At 39.4% G+C, this 24,415-nt stretch overlaps 1 protein-coding gene across 7 annotated transcripts in view; it reads left to right on the forward strand.

The window, feature by feature from the left end:
- STAU2 (staufen double-stranded RNA binding protein 2) overlaps positions 1 to 24,415 on the forward strand; it is a 353,166-nt gene that overhangs the window by 265,840 nt on the left and 62,911 nt on the right. For 5 of the 7 annotated variants that reach the window (XM_089661030.1, XM_089661035.1, XM_089661031.1 and 2 more), the window contains one exon: positions 7,392 to 7,505. The exons of the other annotated variants lie outside the window; for them this stretch is intronic. In XM_089661030.1, coding sequence (XP_089517156.1) covers positions 7,392 to 7,505 — 114 coding nt within the window. The remainder of the gene's footprint in view (positions 1 to 7,391; positions 7,506 to 24,415) is intronic. 7 annotated transcript variants of the gene reach the window in all.

The raw sequence follows: 24,415 nt of genomic DNA on the forward strand, positions 1-24,415 counted from the left end.
TTCTGTTCAGTTTTTTTTTTTTCCCATCTTGTGATAGGGGGAAAACAGACCTATGTAATCCCAAAGGGTGGTAAGATGAAGATGGATGTGTGTCTGTTTATTTCCATTACGAATTTATTACATTGCAAAATCATACCTGAATGCAAACTTTAGTATTTGGTTTGTCGAACATGAAAAGATCTAGATATACATGGAAGTGCTTCCAGTTACATCCAGCCATCCACAGGGATACATTGCTGTTCATCTTTGATCTGTCTAATCCTGGGTCAAAAACTTAATGGTGGAACGCCTGTGCGTGTGAAATGGGGCCATACGCAATCTGACTAGTCCAATTCATTTAGAGGTGCTGGAAACAGTCTGATTATTTTAAAGGTTGTAGCAGTTAAAAGAGCTGGTCATCTGCATATGAAATTTGTAAGTATATTTTACTTGTTGAGAAAGCCGAGGGAATATTAGGTGATGGCTAGCACAGGTTTCAAGTATCTAAAGTTGGCCATGCAGTAGTTGAATTTTAGTTGAAAATGTTTGTTTTAAGAGCATTATTCGACTTTCTGATCATTAGTGGGGTCAAATTTGATGTTTGTTTTTGACTGCAGTGAGAAGAAAATTCAGAGAAGGATGGAAAGTTTTTCTCAAGTTAATTTCTAAAACAGTGAAGGTTTTTCCTTTAGGGAAGTCAGTTCACTCTAAAATCGAATGTTAAAAGCAGTTATGTCATTTGTCACATCAAATATACTGATGAGAATTTTTGTACGAGTGCTCATTCGAAAATTTGCTAGAGTACTGCCAGCCTATTTGGTACTTTGGTTCTATTAAAATAACACATTATGCTGTTTTAAACAAATCACTTTGGAGGTTACTATACAACCTCTTTACCTTCCTTGGCATTAGGGAGCAGTACTTGTGACAATGCAATGTAGATCTGTGCTGTACCACACTAATATATCATGCTAACTAACAGCACAGCATGCACAGAACTAAAGACAACCGAAAGGAAACCACAGTGATGTCATTTGTCATGGTGGCTGTTACTGCAAAGCTCCAATTGCATCACCAGAGCCAAGCTTTTTTTTTCCTGATTCATAGTAACTGAGCTATATGAATGTGAATTACTGCAGATTCCACAAAAAAAAAAATATATATATAAATTTTAAACTGTGTGGCTATTTAGAGAGTTAAGGACACCTAATGGAGTTGTTCTTTAATTTATTAGCAATCTAGCCTGCATCCATGTTGGATGTCATATTGAGCATTTTTAAGAGTAGGGAAGAACACCTGTAGTAATGTTCCATAGTTTCTTTTTCTCTAAATAGGTAACAGCTTGCCTGCAGTTTCTTGGAGCCCGGATTCATTCTCCATGGTTCCTGCCTGGCTTTCCTTTCCTATCACGCACAACAAATCCGGAATATGCTGGGAGTACTAAGCTGCTACATCCAGTGACATCACAGAACAAAGTCAGGCAACAAAGCCTCTTGATCTCTAGGGGTCAGGAGGTGAATCAAATAAAGTTAAAAGCCCTTACATATCCAGTATAGTCTTAATGAATTTAATAAAGCCAAACTGCAGCCAAAAGTATTTTGTCTGTTCTGGATAGTGTGGAGAAGGGATAGAACCACGATCACAATTTTATTGTTTGTGACTCCATTGCAGAGAATCCCTCTCACTTTTGCCTGAATGAGGTGTTGGACAATGTCTCCAATTGGGAATGAGTTGCAAACAAACATACTTCTTTGTGCATTTTCTTTTTTGGAGGTTCAAGTTTTGTTTTAAACAAGATATTGGGTAGTGTACATAAAACTTTGGTCAATATATACCATTTTTTATGATGCATGTTGTAATATTCCCGGGGCATCTTTTACATATCGGTTGAGAGTCAGATTAAAGAACTTTTTATTACAAGCTTTCAACACTTTGACTTAAGATATTTGGTAAAAGAGTTTCTAGATAGGTTCCATCCTCTGTGTTTACCCACAATGGTTTCTCAGTAATGTTAAGATGCAGCATGTGCCCAGTGACCTTCAGTTCCAGCAGTGTAGTATTGGCTACTGGTATATTGGGAGACAGATTACAAAACTCTCTTTCAGAGACGCAGGTGTGTAGAAAAGCTACTGTGAACCATACACGGTGATCTTGTGCATATATCTTTCTTCTGCCTTATCAACCAGATCAGTGGTCAATCAGACCAACATCATCAGATTATTGGTTTACTGATCCACTGTTCTGACCAGTACATAACTTATGTTGGTGGAAATATGCATTTTACTAAATCACAAATCTACAAGCTGGTGGTATTTTAAGTGCACATGAAGAGGCAGCCACTGTGTGGTCTGAAGCCATAAACAGCCAGTCTGTTTACTTGCACTGGATAATTTGACTCTTATCCAACTGAATGAATATGTTGCATATAATTCTCTGACCTGCAAAAGAACTCGATCTATTGTGCTTGGAAATTAGTACCTCTGCCTAGGAATAAGTGTTTTAAAATGTTTTAAACAATGCCACCATCAGTCCCACCCCGCAAGCCAGATTACTAGGTGTCATTCTAGACTCCTATCTGTCTTTCCAGACCCAGGTCCAATCGCTGACAAATTCATGTAGACTGCACCTCCGCAACATCTCCAAAATATGTCCGTTCCTAATCCCAGAAACTACTAAGCAACTCATTCACTCCCTTATTCCCTTGACTACTGTAACTCCCTCCTCAGAGGCTTACCTCATCACAGGCTGTCCCCACTTCAGTCTATCCTGAATTCTGCGGCCAGACACATCCACCTTACTAACCGCTCCGTATCCGCCACCCCCCTCTGCCAATCCCTCCACTGGTTTCCGATTCCCCAAAGCATAAAATTCAAATTACTAACATTGACGTACAAAGCTGTTTATAAGACTGCCCCAAACTACATCACCGACCTGATATCCATATACCACCCAAAACGTACTCTCCGCTCCTTACAAGACCTCCTACTCTCTAGTTCCCTGGTCTCCTCCTCCCATGCCCGTCTTCAGGACTTCTCCAGGGCTTCCTCTATCCTCTGGAACTCACTACCCCAATCCATCAGACTGTCACCTACCCTCCTCACCTTTAGGCGCACCCTGAAAACCCATCTCTTCAGGGAAGCCTACCCCGTCCTCACCTAATTGCCGATCTCCTCCACTCTTCCTACCACTCCATCCCCCACAGCTATTTCCTCCTGTACCACTATCCCCTCCCTCCTAGATTGTAAGCACCAAGGAGCAGGACCCTCGAACCCCTCGTGTATTGCACTGTATTGTTACTGTACTGTGTCATGTACTGTCTCCCATTATAATGTACAGTGCTGAGCAAACTGTTGGCGCTATATAAATACTGTATAATAATAATAAAGGGTCAGTCCATACAAAGCTGTTAATTTTGCTTTGATTATGTTTTGATGGAAGTGGGGGCATAGGCTTTTGCACCAGCCATGATAACTGTGGTAAAAGGGTCAGTAAAATTTAAGCACATTAATAAAATTTAGGTTGCATTTGCACTCTGTACCTGTTGTATGCAAGTTAGTAGCTCTTCTTTTAGTGTTCACATGTATAAGTGTCATCGCACTTTCTTTATGCATTTATTACCAGTGCAGCACTGTGTATTAAAAGTTCAGGTCAGAATGTCTTTTATACTAGGGGGGGTAGACCTACTTTTTGAGGACCCTGATGTAAAGAGAAATATTGGCTATTAGGCATTGAGAGCTTGGCATAGTACATGTTTTGCAGAACCTTCGACAAACTTTATCCTTAAAATTGAACTCTTCAAGTTGTGACCAAATAGGCAGACAGAAGGCAAAGGATTAGTCACCAGTATTGCCTGTGGTCTCTCTGCAGTTGAATATTCCTCATTACTGACCAACCATGGCATGTTCTGCATAGTGTCTCTGTCTGTGTAGTCGGCCATTTTGGTAGAGGCAGGGTTTTGCTTCTTAATGTCAAAGCCTCCAGCAAGGAGCACAATGAGCAGCACAGTAGTGACATCACCAAATCTCCATCTAGTAGTCCAAGACACCAGTGCCTTAGATCTTATACTGCATATAATAATTCTGCTTATGACTAAATTAATACTCTACAACTTGATACTTACCTTTTCAGTGTCATAAATAAAAAAAAGTCCCACACCAAGTTCTATCGATGGTAAGATCTTAGTGCTGACAGCTCCTGTATTAAAGATGTGAACAAACAACAAACAGCATCTGCTTATTATTAACACAATTGAACACCCAAATGCCACACACTTATGACCTAATAAAAACATGATGGTGCTTCAGCACAGAGGAACGGGACAAGCATTCTTGAACCACAGTCGGTGAGCCCATTAGGGACCTTGGATGCAGTGATAGCCACTACCCTCCCTACTGCTTTATGGTTCTTCTGCTTGGTATCTCTTAGCTTTGTACCGTGTTGCCATACATTATATCATGATGAAAAGTCATGGAACGTGAATACACTGTGGTGCAGTATAAATTTGTTTGGTGTGGCAAAGTTTAGTAACCTGTAACAGTTGATTAAGAGATCATGTTTTTTTAAATCTGTCAACAGTAAGCTCAACATCCATAACTGTATGAAATCAATTACATATAAATAATGTATTGCCTATCAAAGAAAAAGGGGGATCAGATAAAATAATAAATATTTCCTTTAGGAAGGCCACGCCATAACATAATGTAAATATACACTATAACATCAAAATTTTCAGTGATCATTCAACTGTAGACCATGAACACTAGAAGCCATCAATCTGTCCTGCTTGTTTTTTCAGGTCCAAATCATCCCAAAAAGCATCTATCAGCCTTCATAAGCACAAGTCTGTATAGTCTTGATGTCCAAAGATTGTTGAATGGATCCCTTATATGAATTCCAGCTGTTACTATTATATTTGGGATTTAGGTGTAACAATTAAAGCAAACAAAGGAATATAGCTCCAGTTTCCGCCATGGGCTGGTGTTTGTAAACAATGGGCTATGGCTGTAGATGGAACTTTGCTGGCCCTTCCATATGATCTTTTTTTCTGATTTTAATTTGTATTACAAATGTGTTTTATGGTAATTCCCACTTCTTGGGTTTAGTGGCCTATTTTATTTCATTTCTCCCCCCTCTTTATTTTTTACAGGTTATAATTGATTTATGTATAATTGATTTCATAAGGTTATAGGTCCATTGGGAGGATATAGTGATCCCAAAATAGAATTTTGCTTCCTGCGAAAAATAATAAATGTTCCAATATGGAAAAAATATGCATTTATTATTTGAAATTCATTTTTTTAAACATATGAGCCTACAAAGCATTACAAATGGATCTCGTTTCCTGCAGAGTCTTACTCCAGCTCAGGTCTGTACCTAGGTACACACCTTCAGTTGTGTAGCTGGAAGTACCAGTGGACTACAGGTGCTAAGGGGTCACCACATTTGTGCTCCACTAAAAACCACAGTCCCTCTACCATGAAGACTTATAGTTTTTTTTTAATTCACAATTCCCTGAATAACGCAGCTGTACAAAGTCATGCATCGCTTCAGTGAAGTCAAATTCGATAGGAGATGGCAGGAAGGAAAATCTCCAGGTTTTTTGTGTGCGTCTCTCTAAATTTGCATGTACCTTGTTACAAGAGATGGGGTTGGCTTTCAGTTTTCATATTTGTGAGGCTTAGACTGCCATCATAAAGGCATGAAGATTTTAAATTTGCACATAATCATGCTTTGCCACTGATTGGTGACTGTCTGGGAATCTTTTAATGATCATGAAAGATGACTGGAAATTCCATGATGCCAGGCGGACACAGAAATATAGTTGTGTGTGTTTTTGTTTCACTGATCTGCAAGCCTGCAGTGTCATTGGCTGTGCCTTACAGGAATCTCTTTTAATTATAACAATGAACAGCTATTAGTCTTTGGAGTGTGGACATAAACATCTCAGATATTCATTTAGCATTTGTGATGTACTGTAACTACCATATTATTCAACTACAGTTTGTTTGTCCATAGGACTCAAATATTTCCTATATTTTGACAAAATTGTACATTTTAACCACCTCCTGTCCGGCCGTTGTATATAAACGGCCGGACGGTGGCAGTGCAGGGTCGGGTGGCCGTTTTTTAAATGGCCTCCCTGCCCCCTGCTTGTGCACGCTCCCTGGGAGCGCGCAGCACCGCGATCCAACACAATGGAACACTGATTGTCGTACGGGACCTCTGTGTGAGGTCCCAATCATGTGATCACTGATTGGCCAATCAGTGATCACATGCAAAGTAGTAAGCAAGATGTCACTTCTGACATCATTGCTTACTACGTGTGAAATCTGTGAATGATCACAGAGGTCACATGGTACAAGGCTATTCACAACAGCCTTGTACCATGTGACATGCTGTGACCAATCACAGCTCACACAGTAGTTCTCAATGGCTGCAAGAATGCAGCCAGAGAGAAGCAGACATGATTGCTTTTACAGCCTTTATGGGTGTAAAAGCAATCAGTCTAAAAAAAAAAAAAAATCTTCACCCCCCACAAGTAGTACAGTGTCACCATGGTGACACTGTACTGCTAGGGTGACAGTAAAAAAAAAAATAATAATCTAAAAAAAATTAAATAAATGTAAAAAAAATGTTTAAAAATTATAATTTTTGGTTATAAAATAATTTGGGTTATTATTTTTTTACTAAAAAGATAACGGAATAAATTTTGGCCAAGATTTATGATGAAATATTATTTGCAACATTTTATAAGAAACACTTTTTTTCAAACTTTTTGGACATTTTCATTTACATAGCAAAAAAAATAAAAATCCCAGTGGTGAATAAACACCACCAAAATAAAGCTTTATCTGTCTCAAAAAAAATTTCATATGGGTACAGTGTTGCATGACCACGCAATTGTCATTCAAAGTGTGATAGCACTGAAAGCTGAAAATTGGCCTGGACAGGAAAGGGGTAAAAGTGTCCGGACTTGAAGTGGTTAAGCACCATTATAGGTGGTTACAATATCTTCCGATTGTCAAATGAATCACCAGTCCTTACCACCTGTCTACCTCTTGCTTCCAGCTTCATTTTTGTTTGTGTGGCATTTGCGCAATTAAAACACTGTTTATTCCTGAAAAGGGAAAAGTCAAACAGTTGTCCTAGACTTTTTCTAAACCTCAGAACTAGGTGTGCCAAATGCATTTCTTGTAAGCAGTGTTTATATTGCCCTTATTTCCTATGGATGCTACCCTGTCTCTGGCAATCTTTATTAGTAGTTTATTAGTGATGTTATTGTGACTTTGTATAAATTAATTCAATTGTCTTATTTCCCCTTGATGGGTATTACCACTCAGTTTGAGTTCTGCCTTAAACCGCTTTTATACATTTTAGTAACTGTGTTATTGATTTATTTTTTTTGGGTGCAGGTCAGTTACAATGATAGACAGAGCGGGAATGATTTCATGACATGCTTGACACTGTCGCCTGTGCAGATGACATTCCATGGCATTGGCAACTCTGTGGAAACCAGCCACGATCAGGTACCAGTCATGCCACATTCACAATGTTATTCATCCTGTGGTGATGGAGTATTGTGATGGACATTCTCTAATTGTTCGTTGTGCTGCCCATACATGATAACTTTCTGGTTTTGTATAGAACAATATGTGGAGATGCATTCAAAAGCTTGTATGCAAAATATTGCAGAAAGCGATGAGTCCAGCACAGTCACATTAGGGCTGGCAAGGGGCTTAGAGGAAGGAAGGCCTTAGGATCCTTGATAATAGGAGTAAATTGGGAAAGAATACCAGCACTTAGTAAATCAAAATCATTTTATGGAGTTCCATTCAGCAGTCCAGAGACCAAGGTACATTCCCAGATGTAATCAATCAGTCTTCACTTTGTCGGAAACTGGTATATATTTCTCTTACAAAAAACACACAGAAGTAGAATTCCACTTAACACAGAGGAGTGGAGTTGACCTATCTTAGCTTCAAATCTGCAGACTATCATTGCTGCATCTCTGTTAAAATGAGAAACAGAATGTAAAAAGAGTCAGCTCCTTATTTGTCATAACTGTAAGGACAGCCATAGATAAACAGATGTCACCTTAGGGCTAGCTATTAGCGAGCCATATACCCATCCTAATTAACACAGGAGCATTTGGGCATACCTTAATCTTCCAGAAACATAGTCCACAAATACACAGTAATACGCACATGGTAAACCCTTCATTGCCTTTTCTTTACTAAAATTTTAAGGACTAACAACAGCTCAAAGAGATATACCAACATATTGTAAAGTTTGCTTTTGTTAACAGTGGGTGGAATTGCTCTTTTGAACCTCCTGGTTTCTGCATGTTGCTAGTCATGCTGGACTGTTTATTTACTTATTGGTCTTGTACTACCTTTCAAAAGCTAGCTTTTTCAGTCACAGAGCAAACCCTAAGGGATGACCCTACATAGAATGATTTTTTTGTGAACTCAGGCTTATATAGAGGGCAGTGGACATTTCAAACCAGTAGACACTGGGGTTGGTTTACTAAAACTGCAGAGTGCACAATCTGGTGCAGTTCTGAATATAGACCAATCAGCTTCCATTTTTTTTATCAAATCTTATTGAACATGATAAAGTTAGAAGCTGATTGGCTAACGTGCATAGCTGCACCAGATTTTGCACTCTCCAGTTTTAGCAAATCAGGAAGAGAAAGTAATTGAAGTTGTCCTTGTCAAACATAAGATAAATGCTATAAAAGGTTGTATCAGGTTCAAGGAGGGGCATATATTTTAACCCCCTGTCATATGTAAGACACTTGCCTGCCACATAGAGCCAACCTAAAAGTGAGACTCCATAAGATGGCATGGAAAATGTCACGATGGCATCAGTGTTTTACTTTGTGGTAAGTGCCTTTTTTTTGCATTGGTGACTTTGTTTTTAAGAAATCATTATTCAGTGATGTTTAATCATTTTTTGCTATTTAATGGGGACATTTTATTTTTTTTCCAGCACATTCAGAGGATTTGATCTAAGTCATTAACATCTATGGAAAATGCCATTTTTTTTCTTTGTTTGACAAATAAATGTACAGTACCTAAGTCCTGCGTAGTGTGACTGTAAAATAAAAAAACCTATCTGATAAAGAAATTTTTTTAATTGGTGATCCAAACGACCATTTTCAAACAGTAATAGTGAGATGAGCCCTGTTCAGAAGACCCATACAAACTTTATACTAGAAAAGATAGCTATTTTAATGTCCTTTCTGTTTCTGGTACATATCCAAGGCAAGATTATTAAAAGGACAAACAATACAAAGTAGACGTGTAATACCAGTGGAATTCCACAAAGTAGCAAGCAAAGTGAGTTGATGTCTTCCCTGCCATGGTCTGTATTTTAGAATTATGGAAGAAGGGGTAGGACAGTGAGGTAAGAAAGGTGTAGAGCAGGCCTTGAAATTTCCACTCGCCTGCAAGCCAATGGCGAGTGGAAATTATGGTGGGGGCGAGTGTGTCCCCCAGGGCCGTCTTGCTGAGCAGGCTCAGAGCTCAGGCCGGATCTGTCATTGGCATTGGGAGCCGTCAGACTGCTCAATAGCTGAGCGTAGTGAAAGCAAAGGAAGGAGTGTGTGCTGTGCTCTCTGCCTCCCCCTAGAGTGCAGTACCCGGCTCTGTGAGTGAACAAAGAAGTACTGCAACTTTTTATAGGGCTGTGTGTGCGCCTACCTAATTTCAGCTCACTCTGGTCACATGATCCTCTGTCAGCCAGTGGTGGCTTCAGGGGAGAGGAGAGAGCACTTAACAGCATGCGTGTGTGTACATGTGTGTATCTGTACATGTTGTCTGCGTGTATTTACATGTATGTGTGTGTTTGTGTGTATGTACGTACATGTCTGTGTGTATGTACATGTGTCTGTGCGTGTGTATTTCTGTGTATGCGTGCCTGTGTGTGTGCATGTGTCTCTGTGTGTATGTGTGTGTATATGTACATGTCTTTGTGTGTGTGTGTGTGTGTGTGTGTGTGTGTGTGTACAGGTGTGTCTGTGTGTGTTTGTTGGTGGCGAGTAACTCTTAAGGCCTGTATAGTAGCTCAGGACTTGAAATGTTAAGCCCTGGTATAGAGGATAGAAGAAAGGAAAAAAGAAAATGAAGTGGGAAGTAGGTTAGGTCAAGAAAAAAAGAAAAGCTCCTCTCTCTAACATGCTTGTACTAAGGCCCCCAATTCATATTTAACAAGGCTGTAAATCAGAGGCTATATAATGAATTGTTTTTTGGATTGATACTTTAGTCCTGCTGTAAGCTGTTTCATTAATTGGATCTCTGAGATTCTAGCATGCCAGTGCCCTATGCTAGGGAGATCAGTTTTTCCACGTATCAGGTATGCATGCATTTGAGGCATTCAGAAGAGGTTTGGGCAGAGAATTCCTATAATGTTTGAATGAGAGTGGTGTATCATGTATTAGATAGGTGTCAGGTTTATCCACTCCAGGTAGATTCTTCATGGTGCTTTTGACCCCAGTTTTGGCCAGGGTGTTGCTTATCTGTAAAATCTATCAGATTGCTAAAAAAATGACCCCAATGGAAAGATTTTTATCCCTGTAAAACTAGGATATATAAGAATGTCTATCACCAGCACAGGAAGACATAAAAGCAAAAATGCCTGACTTACCTTTCCTCACTCCCTTCCCTCTCTGCCATCACTGACCTCCTTCAGAAAATGCTAGTTGCCTGTCTTGTCTCCGATCCACAATAGGTCCTTGTCCACTGACCCAAATCAAATATGTAAAAAGTAGTTAGAAGACATTGTACCCACAGAAAAAACAAGCAACTAGCTTGGAGATTTCAGCAATGACACCTTACTTTTTCAGTACAGATTTCCCCCTTTAATGGGTTGTAACATTGCAGTTGTTACACTGTTGCAACTATTCCTGTAATTATGGGGTCAGTTTGCTTACAACTCAACACTGTGGCTGGAACAATGCTTATTATTTTAAACTGTTTCTGTACCTTCTCAGGCACCACTGGCCATGTTATAGCTTGTCCTAACCCCTTGTCAACCACTTTGCTGAACACTTTACGGGTAATATATAAAGTTAGCAAAATGTTACCAGGGCAATTTATTAAGTTTTTGTTATTGGGCTTAGATATATTTAATGCTTTTTCACAGTGCTGTACCTTTAGAAATTTATAGACGTTCCATGGTCACAGCATATACTTTCATGTTTGCCATCAGCATGGTAATATCAATATAAACAACAGTTCTTTTTGACAATCCAACATAATCTTACTTAAAAAAATCTCCTTTCATGTTGTAATTGCTGCCTGCCATCTATTTCCACTACTTCCCTGCATGCTTTGCAGCTTTTCATCTGCTGTTTACTTTCATTGTCTAAGGACTGCAAATCTCATGGTACCATGCTGCCCGCACTCATTGATTCCTGTTCTGACTCCACCCCCAGAGACTCCTCCTCTCAGTAGCTCTGTAGTTCAGAAGGCAGGCACTGTGAAATGTGTGACACAGCAGTACCTACTTACAGGGAATAGTGAATATGCATCACAGAATTCAAGGCAGTAAATATGTGGGGATCTTCACAAAGCAAGTTTACAAACTTCAAGATCATTCAGATTAATATTAGTACACTAGAAATAATTGAAATGTGGAAATGAATATAATGATTTTAAATTTTCACCATAAATACACTTTAAATGTTTAAATATTGTAACAAGCTGTAAGCTCCGAGGAACAGAGGCCTGATTATAAAATGCTTGGATACATCTCATTTAAAACTCAAACTACTCAGTACTGTCCTTGTTTATTCTAGAACAATATTGGCTGAACTGCGCTGCAGAGAATGTGTTGTGAGATTGCATAACGTGAATTTTTCTTTTTGTAACTTGGTCTCATTAAGTATAATCCTTCTCCATTGTGCTTGATTTGAGAAGCGTTAAATAAGTTGTTTACATTCCACATCGTACACACATTGGGATCTGGTGTGGTCTACCCAAAGCTGCCAAGATGAGGTTTATTGTAGAATTCTATCCGATCAAATGGATAAAATATTCCTAAAAGATTGCCTAAAGTTGGCCATGCACAGACCAGTCCTTCAGATTTCATGAAAATTGGACAAATTGATGAATTCAGCATTCCAGTTTTAAAAATAATTGCCTGTAACTTTTCGAAAGAGAAGGTCATTGTTCAAAATTATTTTCCAATGTGTGGAAAAAAACATACTTTGCAGAGGTTTTTGTCCAGAAAAAAATAAAGTTTAAAAATGTTTAAAGTTCAAATGATCTTCAGCAAACAGTCTTAAGTTGACTCTCTGTCCAAAACATTTTTTTTTGTTTTGTATGAAGCAGACATTTTGTTGGTGCCCCTCTTAGGATATTTGTACTCTACTGTTCCCATTGGTAACTGATAAAGCTTAGATTCTCTTCACTTTTTGTACTAGAGAAAAGACCCATCTGGACAGAAAGTGAGAGTGAAGCACAGTGGCTTAGTGGTTAGCACTTCTGCCTAGCACAGTTATCCACAGTTTGAATCCCAGACAGGACACTCTCTGCATAGAATTTGCATGTTCTCCATGTGCTTGTGTGGGTACTCTGGGTTTAACCTAGTAGGGTAATTTGTTCCTGGTTAAATTTTCCCTAGTATGTGTGTGAGTATATGCATGTGAGATAGGGAATTTGAGGTTGAGAGATTGTAAACTCCTTGAGGGCAGGTACTGATGTGAATGTACAGCATGTAAAGTTTGTGTGTAAACTGTTGGTGCTATATAAATACCTGTAATAAATAAATACATCTTTGAAATGTGAACACAGACACCAACAAACTTGAAAGAAAATCTAATTCCTCCCCACTCTACCTAAAACTAGCACAAAATGTTTTTGAGGGAGTTCCACTTTGAAGTAAACCTATAATAAATTTCATTATCCATGGGGAGCACAAAAAAAGAAAAAAAAAGCCAAACTTGCATGCAGGTACCTGCATATTCTTCTGTGGAAATATACTGTTGTTTTAAGGTGTAATCACCGTGTTGAGTGGGAGCTCCCTTATTGGCCATTGAGTGGGTGGTTCATGGATGAATGACGGATAGGTAGGGCAGAATCTGTGCTAAAGTCAGGAATAAAACCCTTGGTAACAAACTGGCATCCATTTTAGAAGGGCAAATATAAGGAGTATCTTCTGGTTAACAAAAGTAATAGCAGGTGCTTCCTTTTAGCCAGATGTTTTAAAGTGGGAAAGACACAGACAACAATTTGTGTTTCTAGTTTACAAGATCAGCTAATTTGTGTATTAGCAGTCCTTCCAGCTCCAAAAATGGAGACAATTTTTTAAATAATGTTTAGAGTTGCATAGCTCTGCAAGAATAGTACAAAACTTTTTCATAGACTTGAGCTGATTATTTAATAAGCTCCAAAATGTTCTACAGTGAGGTAAATTGAGTTTTACTCACTCTGGTAATGACAGAATGTTTTCTCTGTATTGTAAGACATTTGAAGGAATTTTCCAAGTGATATTTGAGACAGGGAGCATTTAGTATAGTTCTTTTTCTCAAACAAGGTGGTAAAGCTGTTGGTATAACAGAGAAATGAGCCATCCCTAGGATATTAAAGTTATTAAATCTCTGGTGACAGGCACTACGGCTTGACTTTAATGTCAACTAGCAGTGCGGAAGAATTTTGACAAGGGTGTAGAAGTCTTCATCAAATTGACCATTTTTGTTTCTGCAGAAATTACGTAACCCTAAAACATTTGAAAGTAATTACCTTGAGTATGTTTTAATAACAATGTTTAGCAAATTTGTTAAATTCTGAGTGGCAGTGAGTTCTGTACAAGCTTCTATATCTACTTTAGTTATTTTATACATTTTAATGGCATAGAAATTTAATCTGTGCACACCTTAGAAATCTCTACATTATAAAATGTGTTTTATTCTTTGCTAGCGGTTTACTGCCATTAGACTGAAACATGTCCATTTTATGTAAGGCATAAATATTCACACACTGTGTGGAATGTAAATGAGAGATTCTATATAAGAAGGATGAGTTAATTTCTGATATGTAGAGAGAAGTGGAGCCATTAGTTTTGGTTGTAGTGTTTGCTTGAGGTGATTGTAGCCGTATTAGTGCATTTGCGACAGAAACAATTGAGTACTGTCCGTGATACTTTTTTTTTATTTGCACTAACAAACAATTTTGAGGACAAGCTTTCGGGGAGTGCTCCCTTCTTCAGGTCCAAGCAGTACTGATCACAAAGGTTTAGCAGAATGTTAGAAGAGATGTATGGGATGGAAAAAAAAAAGAGAACAGAGGTGAGACACCGCAAAAGCAAAGTCTGGGGGGGGTGGAGAAGACAACACTCACAGAGGCAGTTATGCTTGAGGTGATAGTCATAAAACTGTTGGATAATGATTGAGGAATCCCATGTCCAAATTCAGGCCGTTATCTCTTGTGTCAAATAGAATTATCATTCTTAGTTCAAAAGTTTTTCTTTCCTGAATGGATTTGAAATTTCCTTTAAGAACTAAAATATCGAGGTCTCCCAAAGTGTGGTCTGGTTGTGCGAAATGGTGTCCCACAGGTGTGCAAAAGTCATCTTCTTTACGTTCCTTGATGGTATGTCTGTGCAAATTCATCCTTGTTTGCAACTTCTGTCTTGTTCCGCCAACATAAGATCCTTTGTTACATTTTCTGCACTGGATAAGGTACACAACATTACTGGAGGTGCAGCTGTATGACCTGGAGATATTAAAGATCCCTTTTGAGTGTCTGACACTTTTTGATGGATTGATTTGGTTGCACAGTTTGCAGCGTTTTTTATTGCAGGGTTTGCTTCCATTATTTGTGACATCATGATCAGAAGGAAGTTTCCTACTGATTAGTTTATTTCTGGGGTTGGGGGGTTGTCTGAAGGCCAGTATTGGTGGTTGCTGGAATATTTCTTTCAGAGTTCCATCCTCTGTTATGATGGGTTGTAAATCTTTGATTATTTTTCTTATTCCTTCTAGTGCTGGGTTGTATGTGGTTACTAGAGGTACACGGCTGTTTATTTTTTTCTCTTTGTACTGAAGTAAATTTTCCCTTCGGGTTCTCAAGGCTGTGTTTATGCTGTTGTTGATAGTTTTGTCCTTGTAACCTTTCTTATGGAAGGAGTCTGCTAGTGTCCCGAGATATTTATCTCTGTCTCTTGGGTCAGAACATATTCGGTGGTATCTAATGGCCTAACTGTGTATGATGGCACGTTTCGTGTGTTGGGGGTGGAAGCTAGAACTGTGAAGGTAGTTGCATCTGTCAGTGGGTTTCCTGTATATTGAGGTGTGAAGCTGATCATCCCTGATGTACACTGTGGTGTCTAGGAAGTTGACGTGTGTGTTTGAGTATTCCATTTTTAGTTTGATGGATGAAAAGTGTTGATCAATGAGTAAAATTGTTTTAGGTATTCTTCACCTTCTGTCCATATGATGAAAATATCAATATAGCGATAGTATCTGTATATGGTTTTTGTTCCATGCTGTTTAGGAATTTTACTTCCCATTGTGGTACCCATACATTGAAGATAGATGTCTTTATTGAAAGTAAAGTAGTTGTGTGTAAGTATGAATTCAATGAGCTGTGCAACATCCTCAGCAGTGTATTTGTGGTTTGGTGAGGAAAATAAGGATCTGTGACATTTCGCACAGACCACACTTGGGAGACCTCGATATTTTAGTTCTTAAAGGAAATTTCAAATCCATACAGGAAAGAAAAACTTTAGAACTAAGAATGATAATTCTATTTGACACAAGAGATAATGGCCTGATTCCTCGATCATTATCCAACAGTTTTATGACTATCACCTCAAGCATGACTGCCTCTGTGAGTGTTGTCTCTACCCCCCCCCCCCCCCCCCCCCCCCCCGACTTTGCTTTTGCTGTATCTTATCTGTGTTCTTTTTTTTTTTTTTTTTTTTTTTCCATCCCCTACAGCTCTCATAACATTCTGCCAAACCTTTGTGATCAGTACTGCTTGGACCTGAAGAAGGGGACACTCCCAGAAAGCTTGTCCTCAAAATTGTTTGGTTGTAGTGTTTTGAAATAAAATAATTTTCTGGAAAGTTTGGGACTGTAGTAAGAAAGTAAAGCTGGTCCTACATTATAAAATGTATAGATTCCCCCACCCAGGCTAAACAGTGTAGATAGAGGAATCTCCCCGTCCACTGTTACAGCCTGACAGATGTGGCCCCCTGGTAGAATACTTTAACAGTGGCTGCATCTGATTAAATACAACCACTGTTTGGCCTACAATTTTCCACCCAGCTCCTTCAAATTTCTAATCGAAGGATGTAGGTTGGGAGGGTGCAGACAGGGCTATCCAGGGCTCAAATTTCATATAATTCTTTAGGACTGGTCTGCAACATTATGCTGCTTCTGGGTAGTCATTAACACATCTAACCATTCCATTGTCCAAGCTTAAATTACCAGGAAATCTTGAGCTCTCAAACACACAAAAAGATTCTAGGTGGGTCCAGTCACTGGTTATACACACACAATATTTTTGTGTGCTTGTGAACTGCTACAATACCATAGGTGGGGGTTGCTTGTAAAGAGACTCCAAAGGTTTAAAGAGGACCTTTCAGGTTGGTTATTGGCTATCATAGGGCATGACTACCATGCAATTATGGAGGTTGGCATTAAAAGTATCCCAGAAGTTGTGCTAGTTGAAAGGTAGTACCAGAATAAAATCAGATATAAACTTTATAGAGGATTAATTTCCCTTTAGAGACTATTAATATCTATGCATATGCAGTAACTCATATTTTTAAAAGTAATATGGTCATAAATGTTTGCAATCCAAACTTGGCATATAATCGAAAATATGTAAGCAGAAGGTACCTTTGGAGAAAAATGCACTGTTCTTTAATAGGAGACAAGAGGTGGTGGCACCATATTTTTGCAGTAAGTGACTGTATAGTATAGGGAAGGGTTAAAACCCCTTCCAGGTTTTTGTCATCTAGAGAATTTACCTTTACTTCATGTACCAGAGACTCAGCAGGAAGTAAGAGAAAATATAGCAAAACTGAGGGATAAACGCCTCTTAGACATTTGTTCCTGGAACAGGTGACTGCATTGGAACACTCCCTCCTTACCTCTTATTCTGGGAAAGCTCTAAAATTTTGTATTTTCCCTCATTTTCTTTCTTAATGACAGTGTTTACCAGTACAAGTAGAGGGCTGAATCTCCCTAGTAGGGAAAAAGACATCACTAAAAACTTGACCAAGGGTCTAACCATTTCTCACTCCAAAATTGATAAAAAAAAAAAAGAAAGGTTTGTCTAGAAATTCACATTAAACCTCATGGAACATTTTTCTCTGGAACAGCCAATTGTTTTGATGTGCGTACTTACTGACCTTAAGTTTTCTAGATGTTCTTTTTCAACATGTCCGTTAAAATAATTAAGGTAAATAAGATATTTTACAATGAAGCACAATTGGTGTTCTTTTTTAAAAGAATCAAGAAAATTGTGTTGCAAAATGAACTGATCTCTGAGTTTATTTGTAATGGCATTCTTTTATGATCCATGCAGAATGCGGATCTGACTCAACCAGTAGACATGATCATACTTACAGTGAATTTAAAATAATCTTTTAAACATTTATTTTACATCGATTGTAAGTTAACCGCTTTATCTTGCAATTAAAGCAATATAAAAAAATTACAATTGGTGAATATAATTAATGAAAGCTGGAATAAAGGCTCTGTCATCAGTCCATGGTGTGTATAGAAATGTAGAGTTGAAATACATGTATAACCTGTATTACCTAACAATGGCTTTGTAATTGCATCCAGCCAGTCCTTCATTTTACACATCTCGGTCACACAGCACAGACATATTGGCACCAACACTTTTCTCTACCATGATCAAGCAATAAAGTTTGGTCACCTCCTTGCCCTTAACTGTGTTGTCACGTCATAGAGAAAGGTAGAGGCACACTAAAACATTGAGAAGGGGATTGTGACATCATCTGTCTACTTCTCTAACTCAGCTGATCAGATGAAGCCTTGTATTCACTCATAAAAATACAAGGGTTCATATGAATGGCTGAGCGGAGCTCAGCCCGAGTCGATCTTGTTCTTTGTGTGTAGCTGATGTCAGCAATGTATAAATTGTATGTAACATCTGCTGCATCAGTCAGTAAAGAAATAGTTTGTTTGGCCCAACTTGATCAAAACAAACTATTTAAAGTCTCAGTCTTCCTAGAGTTGGCCTTTAATGCTGCATTCACCAAGAGATGTAGATGTTTCTGTAGCCTGTGTTTCAAATACATTGCTGGTTTGTATTAAAGCTGATCTATGGGAAGCAGCTAAATGTACTCTTACCTTGCCCTGTCCCTCACTGAAGTGGCTAAATGTTAAGTCTAGAAGGGGAAGAGAATGCATTACTTACCTTAACACCCCCCCCCCCTCCGTGTCAGCTCCAGTGCTCTCCTTCTCCACAAATATCTGTCTTGTGGGCAGTCTCTTGTCATTGCATTCAGTGCAGGGCTGATAACCTGATATTGTAAGTGGAGGCTTGAGAGCGACTTTGGGTAGTACACCTTAGAGGGGAGGTAGCACTGGACTGTTTGCATGGATCGGGGGAGCCTGCCAGAGCAGAGTATAAGGCTATGGTCACTCCTTATTCATGCACCTCTAGACCTAATGAGCCATTAACCCTTGCAGTTTAGGGGGGCCCAACTACAAGAGTGGATTTTGGCTATGTCCTGGAGTTTAGCTTTAAATTGCATTGCTCACTACCAGTAGAAGGAGTTTGCAGAAGTCTGATCAGGAGGATTAACATTTAACACCGGTCAAAGTACACAAGTATTTACACAACTTCTCCATTTGTAAATGTCTACTGTACTCCTCTTTAACAAGCCCCATGGAGGGAAAGCTTTTCAAGACCTGTTTGATGTTTCTGAACACTTACAAGACATGCATTCAGCAGGACATCACCACTAAGCTTCTCCAAGTTACCAGATCGGCAGCTGTTACAATTCGTTTGGTTCAGCATGACATGTTTGGGTAGGGAAGCCTTTTCTGAAACTGTGACAACAGGAGTGTAAACAGTGCACTGATATCCTGCTGCATCCTGAGTTTACTTTAGTTAACTCCTTGATACTACTACTGACTATACAGCTAACTGACAAGCACTCAAGGCCTGCATTGGTCCAAGGTAAATGTACAGGGCCAATTCATGTAAGGACCATCAACAGGTTGGGCATACTCCTCACTAGAGCACCCACTCCCCCCTTGGTGCCCATCCATTCCTCTTTGCATTTTTTGTTTTTCTTGTATGCATACTTTTGTTGGTGAATGCTATTCCTTGCATCATTCTCCTGCAACCTCTGGGCTCAGGAATCTGCACCTTGGAGGGATGGGGGGGGTGTCATCAAGCCATTCTTGGCTTACAGGAAGTTGATTAAATGATGTAGAGTGTCATTTAACCTGGAAGAGGGCAGTAGCCAGGACTGGAGGATGACAAGGAATGCAGAACTGGAGCTTCTTCTGATTTGGATTTTTTTTTTTATCAGGGCAAGGAAAGGTATTTGAAAAGAAAATGTGTGGAGTTGGATTTTATAAATAAGTTTTAGATTTCCTTCTGGGGGGGGGGGTCCAAAACACTGCATACATTGAAACGTGTGCCTTTTTGATGTATAATTCTACTTTTAGTAAAATAACTCTTTGTGGACTTTGCTACCATGCAGATTACTTCTGACTGCTCACACGTGCTGGCTTTGTTGAGTTTCTGTAGTGGGGTCTGTTTGGCACTTCACAGCCTTCCTTAAATTATTCACTATTGGGTCCTCATCCTCCTGCCCATATGTGCAACATCTACTCATTGTAATGTAAAATTCATACTCTGATCTAACAGAAGTTAATAATCTCTACTGGAACAAATGGATATTGTGGTTTGAATGTGTGGGAGAAGAGGACCTGAAAGTGTGGATTTTGAAGAAGAGTCCGTACACTGTTGAACATATGCCACAGTACAGGCTTGGCAGACCAAGGACGGGTAAATGTGTGCCTTGTCATGACTGATCACGAAGGTTATCAAAGCCCACTAAAAGTGGATTTACACTTTTAAGTACACTGAAATTCAACAATCCTGAAAGTGAACTCATGCTTTGCCTATGCAGGACAAAGCAGTAGGTTAGTTTTAATGTAGATGAATCCTCATTTTTCTTCATTTTGCTCATACTCCACTCCATTCAGCTGCCCAGAGCAAAAGAAAATTCTGTGCGAGCTACAAGTACCTGAACTGGATGACTACACTAGGCTATGGCCTTCCTTTGTGACCATGATGATTGCCATAGTGCTGTCACATGGGGTGAGTCACATGCTTGTCCATACGCAGAAGTACCAAGTATGTCCTCCTTTCAGCTTTAACGTTGAACTGAATGGCGGGGCAGTGAGCGAAGGAAAAACGTAAGTAAGCTACTGTATGTTTTGTGAGTAATGCTCATGGAACCACCATCCTGGCCAGTTCATGAATATGATTCGCAGACGTGCTCACACGTTAACAAAAGAAAAAAAAAAGGACTTGTGTGCTTACCCGTTATACTCCAGTCAGACAGGAAATGTTGTGTTTAAACAGAGGCAGAGGAAAAAGCCTGCATGCTGAGTGGCTCTAGGCTTCTTCCTGACTTTCGTCATATTCAGCTGGTTGTCATGCTTAATTTTTTCCCAATGTGTGCTAGTAAGCTTATAGTGAGTTTGCAAAAGTTGAAATGTTTAAAGGTTCTACACTCAACCCTCTGTAGGTCATAGGAAAAGAGGGTGCACCAAATGATGTGACAATGACCTGCAGACATCTTGAGGAGTACTGTGAAAAGCCCTCCTAATCTAACTTTCATAAATGATTTAATATTCAGGTCAAGGCAGTGTGATCCATTATTTTTGATTGGATTAAAATGGGAAGAGGGGCTTTAAAGCTGAACTTCAGGCAGATTTGTAAAAACATGTATGCAAATGTGTATCATATTAAAAAGAATAAGATTTTTACATACAACTAGTTATATTAAATCTGTCTTGAAATCTATTTCCTGTCATTGTTTGAACAACAGCACTGGTTTGAACAACAACACTGGCAGAGGTAGTGTTGGCAATAAGGACCAATCATGCTTTGCTGTACATTCATTTGCTTAAAGGGAAAACACGGATCAGAAGAGACAAAAGAGCTGATGAATTTTCAGTGTGCGTTTGCTCCTCATTGTCCATTTAGTAGGCTGGGGCAAGGAGGTGACACCACTGTATTCCTTGACTAACATAGAAAGTGGTTCTGCTGTCTTGTATGAATCAAATAAGTGACAGGAGAGAATTCCAAATCCTTGGGTGGATAATACAGTTCACAATATACACTCACTGGCCACTTTATTAGGTACACCTTGCTAGTACCAAGAAAATATCCCCCACACCATTATACTACAACCAGCCTGAACAGTTGATAAGGCAGGATGGCTTTCATATTGTTTACGCCAAATTCTGACCCTATCATCTGAATGTCGCAGCTTAACCAGCCTGCTCATTCATCTCTGACATCAACAAGGCATTTTCGTCAACTACCACTCACTGGATATTTTTTGTTTTTCGGACCATTCTCTGAAAACCCTAGAGATGGTTGTGTGTGAAAATCCCAGTAGATCAGCAGTTTTTTGAAATACTCAGACTAGCCCGTCTGCAACCAACAACCATGCCATGTTCAAAGTCAAAGATGTTCGGTACTAACTCCAGCAAGTCTTCACCACGTCTAGATGCCTAAATGCATTGAGTTGCTGACATGTGGTTGGCTGATTTGCAATGTAATTTACTAAGCAGTTGAACAGGTGTACCTAATAAAGTGTATTTATTCTGTGTATTTTGCTTTAAATGCTGTATATCATAAACGCAAAACTGTTGAAAATTCCAACTGAAAATTGAGAAGCATTCCTTTTTTTGTCTTAGTATTAGGCATTCTTTTTGCACTTATAAGGGGGACAATTTTTTTTTTTATTGTTTGTTTTAATTGCAGTGTCAGGGTGTATGTTTATAATGTTTCTCGGCTTATCCCACCCTGTGGGTTGCAGATTTTTCCCAGTATGATCAGATTTCAATATATGGGAAGAATTATCAGATCAGCTTTTTCTCCAGCACGACAGCACTAAGTCTGTCTGGAATTTGGGCTTCCCTCACTTAACTGAATATTGTGTAAATCAGGCTCTCGGGTTACAGAGGGAGGCACAGGGTTGCACAGCATCCATTTGTCAAGCTGATTGCACACCGATGAAGTAGCATTAGATCCTCTTTGAACAGATATGAAATGTAAAGCTCTTCTTTCTGTCTTCCTGGCTCACATCTCTGTCTCGTGAAGAAAGGTCTCTTAAGAAAACAAGGTGATACCACGGTGGAACCACTTAGTCAAACTGTCTGCCTGCTCTGGTTTAGGAAATAGCTTTCAAGTTGGTGAGGCAGAAAATTAGTGAAAATTAGCAAGAGATTATTGAACACGTAGATCCTGTCCGGCATGGTGGCCTGTTAAGATGATGATTGTATGGTTAGACTGCCATTTTATGCTGAGGTTTTTGATTCATTTAAACTAAAAAGCTGACATCTGTTCCCAGAATAGTTTCAAAGCATCCAAAGATAAATTAAAATGGTACTTAACTTCCCCCAACACATAAGTATGATAAGGTTTTCTTTCCTCTTTTTTTTTAATTTAAAGTATATCTAAACCCAAGAATAAAAATGCAATATATTTCAGCTTACCATACCATTCCAGCACAAGGAGAACCAGGAACAGTGCTAACTAATAGTGCAGCCGAGGTTGAGTGTACAGAAAGTTATCAGCTCACTAGATTTTGGGGAGATTAGGGGTTTAGCCCATAACCTTTACCTAACCATTATGTAGAAACGTAGCTTCTTTTAGTGCTGCTATTTGTTTTAGGATCCCATAGAGGTCCTAAGACTATTAAAACTTTCCGGTGCACACCCTAGTCCCGGACGCCTCTTATGTAGACTAGGAAATTTCTGAAGGACTCTTCACACCCCCAAATGTTTCACAGCCCCTATACCTGTTTGAGGAGTCTTTTATTAAGAAGTGGACAGTTTATGTCATGGATACAGCATGGTTCTGTCTTAGTAAAGCATTGACAATTCCCTTGGGTAATGCACCAGTGTTTAAGGATCCTATTGAAACTTATGGAGAGGCTTTCCAAAACTTTTTGTTTGATAAGGCCTCCATTTCCGGCTGCACTGGCCATGATGCTAGTCTGTCAAATATTAAGGGAATTGAATAGTTTCTTGAGTAAGATCCTGATTCCCATCACACATCTCCTATTTATGAAGCATTAGGAGATCATGCTGACAGCCCTGAAATACTTCAAGGCAGGTAACAGATATTTCCTGCTTTTTTTCTAGTTTGAATCAATCGGTGAACTTGCAGAGAGTTCTTTGTTTGAAATGCTGGTTTTTGGAGCGGGCAGGCAAAAGTCAGTTACTACAAGGGACATCTCTTTGTAGCTGCCTTCAACACCAGCAGTAATGTACTCATCTTCCCCAACAGAAGTAGCCTAGACCTCTGGCCAGGAAGACTCACCCCTGTCTAAAGCCAAGCGGAACTCATTTCATTACTCCCAGGCCTTCAAACGTAGTTCCAGGGTAAACCTAACTAATCTTAAAAATGACCCTCCCCCCCCCCCCCCCAAGATCAGTGGCAGCTACAGGGGAGAGGAGGGAGTGATGACAACAAATGGGCCATAGTAAGCCTTGGTCATGTCACCACTCCCAGGCATTGCCAGCCATTGTCAGGTCAGCTGCTCTCTTCTCTCTCAAGTAGTTGGCACTGGCTAACACAGGGGAAATCTCATGACCAAACCAGGACTGCCTGAAAATAAGCAAGTATACAGATCTTTCTTAGATGGGTTAGTCAGCGTAGGTTCTAGGATGGGGAGAGAGCATTTTTAGGATTAGTTAGCTTTATCCTGAAATCCCACTTTGATCTCAAAAGTGAGACCCAAGTCAAGAGCTCAGTTCAACCCCAAGCATACAGATAGGTCCTCTAAAGCACCTGTAGGCATTGGTTTAACTCTTAATAAACTCGAAGAAAAGGATATTACAGTAAGTGAAAAAATCCAATTTTTACTGCAATATTCACCTTCAGCCCAGGAAATTCCCCTACAGTCTGCCACTTTTTCCCTACAGTCTACACTTTCTGCCACTCAGTCTGATGGCTAGCATCATTCAACCCAGTTCCTCTGGGCCCATCCTGAACCCAGTAATCTGTAACTTGCAATGAAGGGAAAAGCAGTACATAGATAAACTCCATCTCGCACTCATTTTGATCGCTCTCTATCCGCATGCTTTTTGTCAGCACATGAACTGATTGGCTTCTTGTACTGTTTCTTCCTCTCACACTCCAGCCCTTCTGTGCAGAAACTGCAAGAGAGTGATACCAAATTCAGGTAC

The sequence above is a fragment of the Staurois parvus genome, unplaced genomic scaffold (genome assembly GCF_062004578.1).
Source record: "Staurois parvus isolate SC_StPar_1 unplaced genomic scaffold, SC_StPar_1.0 ptg001302l, whole genome shotgun sequence".
NCBI lineage: Eukaryota > Metazoa > Chordata > Amphibia > Anura > Ranidae > Staurois > Staurois parvus.